The sequence below is a fragment of the Crinia signifera genome, chromosome 3 (assembly GCF_055691185.1).
Source record: "Crinia signifera chromosome 3, ASM5569118v1, whole genome shotgun sequence".
Classification (NCBI taxonomy): domain Eukaryota; kingdom Metazoa; phylum Chordata; class Amphibia; order Anura; family Myobatrachidae; genus Crinia; species Crinia signifera.
This window is the reverse complement of record NC_139219.1, coordinates 251,787,979-251,803,283: the sequence shown is the minus strand read 5'-3', so window position 1 is coordinate 251,803,283 and position 15,305 is coordinate 251,787,979. Positions and strand designations below refer to the sequence as shown.

The 15,305-nt window shown below is 42.8% G+C and overlaps 1 protein-coding gene across 3 annotated transcripts in view; it reads right to left on the bottom strand.

Moving 5' to 3' along the window:
• The window catches only part of IFT80 (intraflagellar transport 80), a 104,819-nt gene that overhangs the window by 21,694 nt on the left and 67,820 nt on the right, over positions 1 to 15,305 (bottom strand). For all 3 annotated transcript variants that reach the window (XM_083177850.1, XM_083177849.1, XM_083177851.1), the window contains 4 exons: positions 13,331 to 13,494; positions 6,770 to 6,834; positions 5,100 to 5,235; positions 990 to 1,137 (listed from right to left, as the gene is read on the bottom strand). In XM_083177850.1, coding sequence (XP_083033976.1) covers positions 990 to 1,137; positions 5,100 to 5,235; positions 6,770 to 6,834; positions 13,331 to 13,494 — 513 coding nt within the window. The remainder of the gene's footprint in view (positions 1 to 989; positions 1,138 to 5,099; positions 5,236 to 6,769; positions 6,835 to 13,330; positions 13,495 to 15,305) is intronic.

Sequence of the window (15,305 nt, the reverse complement as noted above, 5' to 3'; positions counted from 1 at the left end):
TAGGGACAGAGGGAGAATCGGGTCACCAAATATTACACTACTTCTGTGACTGTTGCACCAAGTACAATGTATTGTGAAACAAATTCACACAAGTATGATAGTTGCGATGACAGCAGCTTTGGCATATGGCTGAGGCCAGGGCTTTCCAGATGCTGCTCTCGCCAGCATAACACGAATGCAGAGCACACAGATTTGCCAGTGCTCGGAGGAGCATCAGTTCACTTACAAACTGAAGCAGAAGTTTTCCAGCAATGGGCAGAAGACAAAACTAAATTGGGCAAAATATATAATAAAAAATAATATTTTATTTAACTATAACTCATTTATATAAAACAATAGATTGTTTTTTTATTTAATTGTTAAATAGGTACCTTGCTAATATAATAGGCCTCACACAGCTCTTGCCTAATAAAAAAATCTATGGTGGCATGTTTGGTCCCATAATGAAAGATAGCGATCATATTGAAAGCCGATGATATCATTAATGGGTATGATTAAAGATATGGTTGGGCAATTTACACACATTTAGGGGAGAAGATTCAGAGTTGTAGTCATCCTCAGTCACAACTTCTGAGTTTGCGACTCTGAATCTGCCCATAGGCTACAGTGGGGAAGTGTTCTACTTGTGTGACTGATGGTTCTTAGGACATGCTGCACAATCAGCCCATGTGCTGCCATAGTGTGCAAACTAGGGATGGCCAAACCGGTCCTCGATATCTACCACCAGTTCACATTTACCAGACCACCTAGCTGGTGCACAGGTGGAGTCATTACTGTCACATTTCCAAATATGCTACATTCATTCCTCACTGACACATTCTACAGATCTACAGGTGGCCTGAAAATCTTGAACTGTTGGTAAATCTCGAGAATGGGGTTGGCCAGCCCTGGAGCACATTTTTGCATTCTTACAATATACGGCCATAAATACACAACACTAATATAGAAAACGTTTTTTTTTAACATTTTTTTTTTTTGAGAATACGTACCTTGCATCCATTTCAATAACTGTTTTTGGCAACAATTCTTTATCTACATAAGCAGTATTGGGATAGTACCAGACTGTGAAACGACTGTCCTGAATTCCACATAATATGTTAGATACATCACTCCAAGCTACAGTATGTACCATACTACCTGTGAAAGAAGGAAAGCAGAAGAAACAACTGTTGACAGACCATACTATTACTAAGCCAGGCAACAAATGCATTTGGAGAAATAGGTGGCTCAGTGACAGGGGCCCTTATTCTGATCGGTGCGGCCGGATCCGAATATGCGGCCAGCACCGTGCATCCTAAACCCCGCCTTCCATACGGATCGCCAACTCCGTCCGTACGCGGTAAGAAGCTGTCCGAACGGACCGCACGTGTATTTCTGATGAATACACCTCCTCCATCTCAGGGAACCTCCCCCATCATTCGATGGTCGCAGACCATCGAATGCAGGACCGAGTAGCCAGGCAGCTCCCGCAACCTCAGACCACACGGGCATTTCTCCGTGCAAAAGCATGGATCTGGGCGGGCAGCTGACATCCGGCAATGTCATATGTCCGCCCCCCACACGTGCGTCACGGCCACATTACCATACGTACGCCCAGCGTTTGCATGGGAACGCCCATGAAAAGCGGGGTGTAAACATATGGTAATGAGCCCAAACAGCCCTTCACACCCCTCTCCACCCCCTCTTCGTAGTGTACACATTTCATGCGGAATGTGGCCGTGCGTTCCGCTTGCACATGCGCAGAGACGCCTCTGCACATGGGCAGACACAAAACATCGGCGGCACGAACGCACGCGGATATTACCGCACCAACCAGAATAAGGGCCAGGGTGACACTAGTACCAGGCCCCCAGAATCTGATTGGCCCAGTTGCCTCTATAATCTTGGAAGTTCACTGTATTCAGCAGGGCACATTTATAGTGCTGGCCGGAGTGGAGCAAAGCTGCCCATGATTACGTGCTAATTGGACTAGAGGCACAGATCAGAAGGCGGCAGGGGGCTAGAGATGCAGTGAAACAAAGAAGGAATGGAGCTCAGGATTGTGCTGGAGAGACACAGGATGATGGGGCTCAAACAGATATCACACAGATTTTATACACCAATTATGTTGGTGGGCTTGGGTCTGCTAGCTCATTGTCTTAAGCCAATACCTCTTTCTACCAACTGAGCATTGTTGAAAGTATTGTTAATACCATTCTTATCTTATAATGTGGGGTGGCTATAATATCATTTTCATAATGGAAAAACATGAATTGCTCAAGTTCTGTGGTTGGCTGATTTCAAGTCTGCATATTACCTGAGCCGCAGAACCTGTGTAATAGATGGGTGTGGATCATTTGGTCTGCAACAACTAGGTCGACACCATTAGGTTGACACCACTAGGTTGACATGCAGCAAGGTCGATATGGGTCTAGGTCAACATGGGTTAGGTCAACAGGGTCATTAGGTTAGCCACAAGCATTAGGTCGACATTTGTAAGGTCGACATGGGGTTTTCCACTGTTGTTTTTTTTACCCGAATGCCGACATGGACACAGTTTGAAGTACACCGCATCCGCTCGCAATGCTTTGGGCACTATTTTATTCTCCCACCATGCCCAGTGGATGGTAGGGCATGAAACACCGCCTTTCGACACATGTCGGCTCAAAAAACAGTAAAAAAAACCATGTCGACCTAATGCTTGTGTCAACCTAACGACCTGTTGACCTAGACCCATGTCGACCTAGTGGTGTGAACCTAGTTGTTGTAGACCTAATGACTGTATCCTGTGTAACTCGTATATGTCCATTCTTAATGGCTATTATAGCAATCCTATTCTAATGCCTAATTGCAACAGGATAATGCGCCATGTCATAGAGCACATCACCTCCAGCTGAATTCATAAACATAAAGGTGGCACCACAATTATCCAGAGCTCAACCCAGTAGAGCATTATTGGAATCTGATGAAAAGGGCCATTCATAGCATAAATGTGCAGTTGAAAAATCTGCAGCTGCTGCGTGATGCTATAAAAGTACCTGGTATGTCAACGGGATCCACAATATTTTACACATTTTTCAGCACCTTTTTGAAGCCAATGAATTTAGGCTCGTAATGCTTCAGTTGTGTATTTTCACTTTTCCTCATGGATACAATTATAATGCAGAAAACACTCACCTAACTATCCCCATAGACAAATAAACATCTGTGACTGACTCATGTCACATTATGATCTTGGGACACAATGTAGAACACAGCATGACATCACCATGTCCTCATAGAGTGGGCAACACTTTGAATGCAGCCATAACAGAAAAACTCTGAACCAATCAATCACCTCTAAAATGCATTCCAAAATAACAATGCCAGAACATGGAATCAGACATACACATAGCCAAATACAACAATGTTAAAATAAGTACAAATAAAACTTCTACATGAACAAGCAAACCAATATTGTACAATAATGTGATGTTGCCCATAGCAACATCACATGTGAAATAGGACATCTTAGTAGATTTCCCCCAATGTCTATTTGCAGTGAAATGAAATGGATAAGAAGCTTTGGAGTACTAAATACGCCTTCAAACCCAGCGATGCAAATATTTGCAGCCTATAAATCTTTTTGTACTCGAGCTGCAATACCATCTCAGATAGAGATGCCAATCCCGTGATTGGCGGGATCCCGAGATTTAGAGTATTTGTGGCCCAGGATTTAAATCCCTGGTTTGGATCCCCCATTCCTGGGTTTTTGGTACCAAAATGCCCAAGCACATTTGATCCCTTTCTGCTGGGCATAGGTGAGCACCAGCAGCACTCTGCTCAGGTGCTACCAGGTGAACAGGATACACAGCATGATGTTAGAGTATATGTTGTGCAGCCACACCCTGGCCTGCCTGATCCACTACTTCTGCCTGCCCTCCTCATAGCAGTTCCTAGCACAGCATCAGGAGGCCACCCAGGATTGACAGTTTTCCAATCCTGAATCCCTGTATTGAAAAAATGGTCCTGGCTTGGCCTCCCTAATCTCAGTCTTACACTTCCTACAGTGTACATGCAATTCCTACAGTGTACACATCCTATGTGCAAAATACAATAATACATTTACATCAGGTAAAGCAGTCGGATTCCTGTTTCTGGCCACCCTGCTTACTAATCCCATTGGGAAACAGAAGTGTAAAAGATAAGCAAGGTGGTTTGTGAGTAGGGATGGGATGACCATCGACCGTCCATGATTTAAAATCATTGATGGTTTATGGCCGATGTTGAAAACTTTTACCATCGATGTGGGAGAACCAGATGGTTTCCCTACATCGATGGCAAAGGAGAACCGATGGTTCCATTCAGTCATATATAATGGATGACCATTGATAGCTAAAACTATCGATGGTTATCCATCAGATAGTTTACTACTATCAATGGCTGGGTGCAGAATCACCATCGATGGCGTCTGCACTGATGGCCATCCCTACTTGTGAGTGAGGTGGAAGGTGAGAATGCCCCAGACAATCAGCTCCTAACAGTCAAGAATGACAATATGAGAAAGGACAGTTAGGAGGTGACTGGCTGGGGTGTTACCACCGGTCACTTCATCACTTCTCCAGGCTTAATACACCTGCCCCATAGATATACATATATATACATATAAGTGTACAAGACCTGCACTCTCACCCACATAAATGGTAACCGCTAGGGTGCCGTATATATAGCAGTGTCCACAAGGGACAGTACTATGTAGATACAGTAGCTCCCGTGAGGGAAAACAGCACTCACCAGACTTTATGCAATAAAGGTATAAAGGAACAGGGTGTCCCAGGTTTAATAGTTCTTACTTGGAGCCTGCCGACGTTTCGGTCCAACACCCCTGTTACCCCTTTACTGCTGTACTGCTGTTGCTGTTGACACGTTTGGACACCTTCTGCCTTGATAATGGTCCGTGTTGGACCGAAACGTCGGCAGGCTCCAGAACTATTAAACCTGGGACACCCTGTTCCTTTATACCTTTATTGCATAAAGTCTGGTGAGTGCTGTTTTCCCTCACGGGAGCTACTGTATATATACATATATATATATATATATATAGACACACACACACACACACAGGGATTGACATAACGTACCAATTTTGACAGCTCTCAGTTCTTTTCCAAACTTCCTAACTGGACTTATGTAGAGATCTCGATTTTTATCAATAAAAGCAACTTTCCTTTCATTTGCCAGCCCTCCCTGGTCCAGAGCAATTTCTACAACTTCAACCTGCAAAGCATTAGAGAAGTACAATAAAAAAAATGTGCCCAGCTTATATTTAAACATGACATTAAAGAATGGAATCACTTTTCTCTATTTTGTTTAGACAAAAGTTTCCACATTTCTCGCTCATGTCTACATGTAGGAAGCTGCAATAGATATTGTAGTAGTCCAGTCTGAGGGCTGGTGGAAGTACACATAACTGATGAAGACAGTCACCAGCACTAGCTTCTTATTGTGGATTCAATTCTGAAATCACATAGGTGCATTCTTCATTATTCACAACCGTATTTTAGGAAGATATTGTTTTTGGATAAGAGTTATGGCAGGTAGGTTCATGAGTTTTTTTCTCTCTTTAATATGAAGGAAAATAAATCGTCAGCATGTGATATTATACAGTATACACAGGTACACCACTGATAATCTAGCACTGTGCCATATTATCCATTTTTCGGAATTATCTGTGAAACATACAGCAGCATCCCAACGGCTTCCCTTCCTCCCCCCAAGCCTTACTGACCCCACCTGAGTACTAACCCACCCCACTCTACATCACCTAAACCTCCTGCAGCCTAACTGAGCCCTTGTGCATCCTTACTCTTCCCAAATCATCCACCACCCCCAAACCGCATAATCAATGTTGTAGGTATGTGTGTGGGTGTGTCTTGCCAGGGGAAGCTCCAAAGGAGGGGCTGCATCACAGTTCAAAATTCAGATAGGGGGAGCCACACCCACTGCCATTTCAAACTGACCCACTGGTGGTTGGTGTTTCTCCCCTATTTGAATTTTAACTGTGCTGCAGCCCCACCTCTAGTGCCGCCACTGGTTATAGCTAGAGCTAGCCAGTGTTGAAGCATATGCTACAACAATAAACGGTCCAGTCACCTTTCAAATGGTGTTGTCTAACGCAATCCCGAAGCAGGTGAATGCGGAACCTCTGTGACCAAAAACGTAGTTAATTTTACTCCACTGCACAGTACTATAGAAATATATATGTTCACTAAGTGGACCCTCAGAAAAAATATAGGCAGGTACTGCCTTGGCCCTTAGTAATTACTGCCAAAATTGTGCCTCCTAATAACGTTTTCATTGTATAGTATAAAACAAATGCAATTTATGTAACAAGAAGACATTAACAGTCAATGCTGTTTTGTGCGGTTTAAAAAAAAAATCTGAAGATGACTGAGATCATGTTGCCCTATTTGTGACATTATAACATACTTAATAGCTTTGTGTGACTATGTCCCTTAGGCAGCCACAGAAAACCTCGGCTCCCTACAGATAAGGCTGGAAGGAGGCATGTGGCAACATCATATTGCTCACTGTCCAAGGAATTTAATTCACAACTGTGTGTGGTCCAGCTGGAAAAAATCCATGCTCAAGACAAAGCACTAGTTATATAGTAGTTAACCTCTACTTCTGAAAATCGTGTCTTGTTTTCATTTTTTCTTAAGTATAGTGCATGTAAAGCATACAGTAAAGACAACAGGCGAGGCACAAGAGAATCATTTTGCTGTATTTGCAATAAAATCTGCGACTTTACCTTATGCGCAAGAGGTTTCCCATCTCCCAGCGGCTTTCCCAATAAAGCATCAAACAAGTATATCACTGAAAAATAAAGTAACCTAAATGTTATGGACAAATCACATATTTATCTGAACATAAATATTGGTACATTTCATATTGTTATTGGCAGGAAGAACATATGCTTTGTTTGAATGTCTAGGGGGGAGATTAAATTAGCGAAATTGCCCAAAAAATGGTTAACGTGGGTCAATTATAATTACAAATCATTGTTAGTGTGGTTTTAAATGGCAGTTGACATAAATTTTAGTTCCCAGCTCCAATTTATGTGAAAAGTGGGCAAAAACTGTAATTTTCTCTAAAAAGCAGAATGGTTTAAATGATGTGCAACATGTTTGCTGAGGTGTTATATTGATAATAAAGAGGTGTATTATTTTTTACAAACTTGTATATAAACACTTTTATTTGCCGACATGCACTTGCAGCTAGCTATCATTTTTCCCTCCAAAAACCATGTGACACCTTGTAACTGCCTCCAATACTTTGCTTGTGGCCATGAACTGCCTTCTGCACTGACCTGATATTTATTGGCTGCTTATTTGAGGGTCTTTTTGGGGGTACACACGCGCTGTAACTAAGGTAATAAATTGATACATTTATTACAGCGCGGTGTGTACCCCCAAAAAAACTTGTCTCCAGCAATCCCTTTTAGAGTCTATCAAACTCTTCACACCTGCAGCAGTTATCTAAGCTTACAATCTCATTTGAATTATTTAATTCTTTATATATTATTTGTACATCTTTTATATTTATACCAATTAGCGCCAGGGCTCTTGAGAGAGTGATTCTCCTTCTCTCAAGAGAAAATTTCCATGTACAGTACATCACATAGGTCGCACATTGCAGAACGTGCAACATCAGCACTTGCCATTTGTAATTGAATAGCACAGGTACCAACAGCAGGCATAAATTGGTGTTACAGTTAGCACATTATGTATATTATTATACAATTGTATATATAGAGAATATACATGCTGACTTAGGGGAGACTTTGTGCATACTTGAAGCAAGCTGCAGTTTGTAGGAAGCACCAGTTAAAAGAATGAGCAAAGGACTGAACAGCAATAACAAAAAACATATGCTGAACCGATTAGATGAGACATATCTAAAAAGTGGTTAATGGCCCAGATATTTGCCTTCAATGATTTTAATATGTGCAGCTGGAGTTACTGAAAACTGCATATCCTTAACTCTTCTGCAATCTTCTGTTTCTTATTTGAAAAGGGACCATGATAACATGATAGTTTTTATTCAATCTACATTGTAGTCAAGGGAACTGGTTGTCTCTTCTTTTTATAAACGGACATTTAATAAACACGAATTGTATTATTACTTATGTCATTTATTACATATGTTTAACTAACAAGGAATATTATTGTAGAAATGATTTAATTAGTTGAATTTACAAGTTGCTGAAGAGTATTGGTTCATGAGAAAAAGTGAAAAAAGTTACAATAGTAATTTGAGAATGTCATCTATTACGAGCAGGGCCCTCTCCCCCTTATATGCTTTTCCTTCCAGGACTTAGACTAGCCCCTACTCCATAACTCCCTACAACAGCACCTAACCCTCAGTTGCTGCAACTCTGATGCTTATTTTAGGGCCATGACTACTGATGAAGCAATCTTTATTTACCATGTACTTGTCCTACATTGTCTTGTACTGTTAAGGCCCACACACACGAGGTGATTTTTGCAGGTTTTCTAAGGGATCGGTCTAGATTGCTTTAAAATTAAGCAAAAATCGCTTTGTGTGTACACCCCATAGCGTGGCGATCTTTACCACATTGAGGCAAAATTTAGATTCATCACCTTCATGTGCATCAAGAACACTGTTTAGCACAGATTACTCAGCACACATCGCTATGTGTGTATGGGTGATCTAGCCACCGGAACATCTAGGGGAAGTCTCCTACCCTAGATTGCTTAGTACATCGCTAAGCACAGGTTGCCCCAGGAGTATGGGCCTTAAATCACTGTTTTGGCTCATTTGTTTACTTGCTTTGTTAGGTGCTGCGGAACACTTGTGGCATCATATAAAAAGTAATAATAATAATAATAATAATAATAATAATAATAATAATAATAATAATATATTGCTATGTTGAGTAGGAAGGCAAACTACTTAACGCTGCCAGTCTTAAATACGTAAACTACCCTGTTTGCATGTAGCCATGTATGCGACACACTAATGTAACAAAATGTTCGCATAGTAAATAAAGAACTTCTCAGAAGTATGATAGCTTTCACATACAGCTGACATATAATAACCACCCAGAGAGAAAATAAATTATTAATGTCTACAGAATATTAGTGTAACAATATTAGAATAATTCCAAAATAATTTCAGACCAATATGGACAACAGTGTTAACATCGATTCCCAAAATAGCAGTTGAACCTTTGTCAAAGGTCAACATCACAGGTGGAAAGATTCTAAGGAACGTACTCCAAGTCGGTGGAATAAATACACTTTGGAATATTGGACGGTTCCCACTGTCATAAACAATCCAGGTGGCCAACAGTTTTAAGACTATAGAACATCAAAGCAATGCAGTTCAAGGTTTGAACCTCTTCCACAGGAATGTGGAAACACAAACAAAGTTATACGTTAAGAGGCAGCTAATATATAGCAATAGGTACCACCAATGTGTGTATACTCAGGTACATATAAGGGATGCAGTTATAATCCCGGCGTTCAAAATCCTGACGCCGGAATCCCGTCATTTTCTCCCTCTATGGGTGTCCACGACACCCAAAGAGGGAGAATAGAATAAATTAGTGTGCCAAGTGTAGCGAGGCACCGGGCCCGCTGAGTGACAAGCGTAGCGAGACGCCAAGGGGGGGGGGGGGCGATCCACGTCACCCCTTGTCGGGATTTCAGCGGTCAGGATTTTGAACGCCGGGATTTCGTATCAAACCCACATATAAAACTAATATACAGATGGAGCGCCTCTAAACTTTACCCGGGGATCGCCAGCATGTCTGCGCTGGCGATCGCCAGCACAGAGGCGCTCCATCTGACTGGGACGCGCGTGTCCCAGTTTTAGGATGGCGCCGCGGCGGCATCCTGCCCGTCTCCTCTTCAGGGAGACGGGCAGGGATAGGGGGGACGGCGGGGAGGTGGCGGAGAAAGCTCTGTAGCCACGGGGCGTGCGTGAGCCAGCCGCTGGCGGGGGCTGGTGATAGAATCGCCAGCCCCTGCAAGAAAGAGGCCGGCTCCATCTGTATAATAATGAATAGTGTAAAAACACTAAAAATATCTATACAAACTATTTTCCAAAAACACATTCTACCATATACACCATGAAATCCATGGTTAAATTCATAACAAGATAAACTGTATGCATACAATATCCTGGCGATGGGGATGCTTGCAATTTTAAGGCATGGGGCATGGTTTTGCCCAATAGGTACCACCAATGTTTGTATACTCAGGTACATATAAAACTAATATATAATACTGAATAGAGTAAAAACACAAAGAGGGATATTCAATCACCAGCGAGCATCTCCAGTCGGGGAGATGCCCGCCGGGCCCTATTCAATGCGGTCTTCCCCGACAGCATTGAGCAAGGTATCTCGGCAGAACAAGCCTGACATCACAAGCTGTTGGGCTTGTTCAGCCAAGAACAGCCGGAAAGTGACGAGCTGCTGGCTGCAGCTCGCCTCTTCCCGGCCGGAACTCGCGGCCAAGCCCCCTTCTCGCCCCGCTGCAGACGGGACATTGAACATCGCCTGCATGTTCTCGGTCGAGCTGACCGAAAAAATGGGACTGGGTCACGGCGGTCGAAAAAGCTCGACCGCCGTGACCCCCACATTCCACTGGAGGGCAGTACTGAGCCGCCGAGGTACCATAGAGAGGTACCAGAAAGCATCCCATCCCGCCTGGCGCTGGATCAACGCTGCCCCCCCGCGCGCGCCGCCCGCTCCCTGCTGGGGGGATTTCCAGAAAGCATCACATCCCGCCCGGCGCTGGATCAACGCTGCCCCCCCCGCGAGCCGCCGGCTCCCTGCTGGATGGAGAGGACGATTGGGACTCGCAGCACCCGGAAGCTGCCTATCAGTAAAGCAGGTACAGCACTCCAGGGGGTGCCCGCCGCAGTATCGCCCCCCCCCCCCCGCTGTAGTAAGTGTCAACCACCAAACACCCCCCCCCCCCCCCGGGTGGGCGGCCGGCGCTGGGGTTTTTTGCCTGGGGCGGGCGGGGGGCTTGCACCGGCCCTGCCCACATGGAATACCCCTTTTAAAATATCTATACAAACTTCTTAATTGAAATACATGTTTTCTGCAATGGAGACCTCGATCACTTACTTTAAGCTAATTTTACCCATCTTGTGCCCAAAATATGTTAATAATTAAAGTCTTGAAGAGCTAGACCCTTCTTGAGGTTTTCAAAGGCTGGGTGTCCTGAAAATGAATTATCTCCCTAATATTTACCACCTCCTGCAAGCTTTGCCCATTAGGTCACCTCCTCACTTGTTTCTAAACGCCCAGGCTCTTAATAAGAACAGGAGGGGGAGACGTCGTTTGAAGCTCAACTGATGTGCAGGCAGAAAGATAGGTAGGCAACCCAATATTTACAATATTACTTTGCATGCCACCTCAACAGAATTAAGGAATGGTCTAGAGTTGATACCAAAAAAAGGATACAGAGGGAAAAGCAGGCACTACTGACTGTCCCTAGTACCACCCATCCTACCATTGAGCTTACATTGTCCTCTTTGAAGTCTGTTAAAAGAAAATAATTCCTTCTCATCAGTGGGCTCCTTTTATATGTCCGTTTTTTTTTAATAATCGTTTCTCACCTGGGATTGACCTTAGAGCTTTCAGACATTGTTTCAATGTAGGTTTCTGCCAGATCGGACAAATGGTGAGTAGGGGGTTCAAAAGCATCTTTTGTCAATATATGGGACAAAAGGAGTTTACCCCAGAAGGACCATATGCTTTATCTACAGGTTTGCCAATTTCTCTAATCTCTTGGACCTTCAAGCACCTATTGAGCGCCATTGGGTCAGCCCCAGATATATAATCTACTTTCCTTGGTTGCCAGTTTATTTTACTAAAACTTAGTGCCTAGTGATGGGTTAGGACAGCTAGGTTAAAATATTTAATTTAGATCATACTTGCTGTTTTAGTGTTGGGAAACCAAGTACAATTTAACATCATTAGTACAGGTGCCCAGATGGTCAATCTAAAATGGAAGCTGAAGTATCCAACACTTGCTAGCATTGTTTATGCACCCCCGGCGACCCATCTGGTGGCAATGTTCTAGCCTTAAGCTATTTTGGGTGGAAGTGCTTAAACTTTCTGGAAATATTATAGGGGAACCGGTTGTTGTACCTGTCCTCCAGGCCTAGCTCAAAATATAAAAAATCCTTGTTGTGCCATTTTGATAATTCTGCTAAGCCACATTTTCTGGTGAGATGGTGCTCCTCTTCCCCATTGATTTCTTTATGTAAATGGCCAACCTCTGCAGACTGCGACTATGCAGCTCCTAAGCATTCATGGTTCCATTGGATGGACTTCAAGGATCCTGCAGCCTTTATGGATATTCTTACACCTAACGCTTCTTTATGGTCTTTCCACTTTAGCCCTCTTAAATCAGGCTGGCAATCGTAATTGATGATATGGAGCTTGATCCACCCTTTTTTTCCCACTATGATCAGAAGCTGATCTTTACTTTTACACTTTGTCCCTTTTGTCTGTTTCCCCTTCTCTCTTCTTTCCCTAGTGCCCCCTCCCCTTTTCCAAGTTTTTATATATAATATATATATATATATATATATATATATATACATACACACACACACACACACACATATATATATATATATATATATACATATACATATATATTTTTGTATTTATTCTTTTAGTCTTTCAAGCATTACAAGGACCGTTTGGTAGTTTGGTAGTTTTGTGGGGTGCCGGACGGCTCCCCGACAGTCGGGATTCCGACAGTCAATACTCCGACATCGGAATCCCGACTGCTCCCTCATGGGGGTCCACGACCCCCCAAAAAGGGAGAATAAAATAGGTGGCAGCTCGCCACCATGCCCGCAGCGTGGCGGGCGCAGCGAGCCCGCAAGGGGCTTCATTGCGCTCCCCCCGCTGTGCTGTCGGAATCCCGACTGTCGTGAATTATACCACACCCGTTTTGTGATTATTGTTTTTATAACCAGTATTATTGTTATTTGTTTCTACATACATCTTACTTGCTTTTATTACATGTGACCTGTTTATTCTTTGTTTCCATTACTGCTGTAAATCATTAAAGATATTTTTTGCACTAGAAAAAGTAGTTATCCAATAGAAAGTTTCTAAAACATCTGTGTGCAGTATTGTTTACATAATTATAATTAGTATTAGATGTTAATCTTTCTTAGTTTCATCAGTGATAAAGCAATACATAAATTCCAGATATCATAATGCTTTTCTAAAGAGCGTTAAATAATACCAAAATGGTTGGAAGCTATTTCCGAAATGGGCACTATGCAGTAAGAGGCAAATTAAACTCACATTTTTCATCTGTTTTGTCATTTATAGCAATGGTATCATTGCTCAAAGATACCGTTTGTGCATTGAGAATATCTGTTCTCATAGCAGGAACCTTCGGAGAGCAGATGAGACGTCCTTCGTAGGAGTATAAAAACAAACTGCCACCATCCACCAGGAGGAAATGCCTGCATGAAAATAAGGAAGGAAGTGACCAAATAGCAGGTACATTATAGTCAACAACTTGAACTTCTTCAAAGAGGGCTTCAGCAAACACTGCAATCATTCTATGTGGGCTATACACCAGCTACCAATGCTTCTTTCCGGAGTTTGACATAAAACAAGAGGGGCCTGTTCATGTACTAGCAGGGTGCAATTTATGCTGTACCCGGATTAATACTTTTAAAATGCAGATGACGTTCTGGATTACTTCATTATTAAATTGTTACAGGGCTGTTGCAGTGCCTTGTGTAAGCCACACGCACTGCAGCCTTTAAGAAGGGAAGTAATCCAGTCTCCTAATACACTAGAGCAGGGCGGAGGAATGCAGAATGGAATGTTGTTCATTTGTTACCAAACACAGAGCATATGGCTTATTGGAAAGCGATGCCATAACACAGGGCTTCTAATTCAAATTAGCCATGTGTATGAGTCTTGCTACATACAAACACGTTTAACCACTTCAGTGCAACAACAGTACATTGCTTTATAATCTAACAAATAATCAAGGGATACAAATAAAAAAAATATAACAATATACTTTGACTTTGTTTGACAATGTGTGTGTGTGTGTGTGTGTGTGTGTGTGTGTGTGTGTGTGTGTGTGTGTGTGTGTGTGTGTGTGTGTGTGTGTGTGTATATAGTTTGAGAAATTTTTCCACACACCTACATGTACAGACATACTATGGGCCAGATTCTCAAAGCTTCAAAAGTGATAAAATGGAGAGTGATAAACAGCCAGACAATCAGCTCCTGTCTGACATTTTTCAAACACAATCTGTGACATGGCAGGTAGGAGCTGATTGGCTGGCTGTTTATCACTCTCCATTTTATCAATTTTGAAGCTTAGAGAATCTGGCCCTATATATCTATATCTATAGATAGATAAATATACATCATACTATTGCCATACCAAACATTACCTTCTATTTTTCTGTTCAAGAACATTTTAAAATTCAATATGATAAAAAAAAAAAAATACAAACTTCATGGGCGCTTTGTGTGTCAAAACCAATAACCTGGCAGTCATTTATTATTTCAGAAAGAAAAGACAACTTAGGTGAGCGTGGCGGCAGGAGGCAGTGGGAGCCGGGACAGAGTCTGGACGGGGCCGGGTGAGTTGTTCTCACCCGGCCCGGCGGCGGGTGAGTGTGGCAGGTGGGTACAGGAGTTGGCGGGAGGGTGGGGGTAGTGGCGGACAGGTGAATGTGGCGGGTGGGTACGGGAGTCAGCAGGAGGGTGCGGGCGGTGGTGGCCTGGAGAACAGTGCTGCGTAAGCTGCTGCTGCTTACCCAGCACAGTCCTCCCTGCCTCAATTCGGCATCTTTTCATGTTGGATTGAGATTGCCAGAAACATGGCCAAAACCTTTTGGTTTTGGCTGTGTTTCCATCAAAAGCAGGTGGATTAGCAGCTATTCCGTCAATCCACCTGGTTTTCGGCAGGTCGGAATATTTAGACCTGCCAAAAATAAAAGCTAGCATTGGATAGATCAAAACCCCTTCCGATCTATTCATGTTGAAAAATTACGTCTTTTCGGCAAGACGGCAGTTTCAACATGCATTGAATATACCCCAATATCTGCTAAAAATGCCAGCATCACTCACAGCGACTGTTACAATACAGCCAAGTTAATTAATTTAAATTAATTAAAAGTTTAGTTACATATTGCCCCCAACAGAAGAACAGTCGCTGTGAATGACACTGGCATTTTTAGCAGATATTTTGAGGATCTCTCACAGGGTTAATGTAATTGCCATAAAGCATCAAAAGCAACATTTG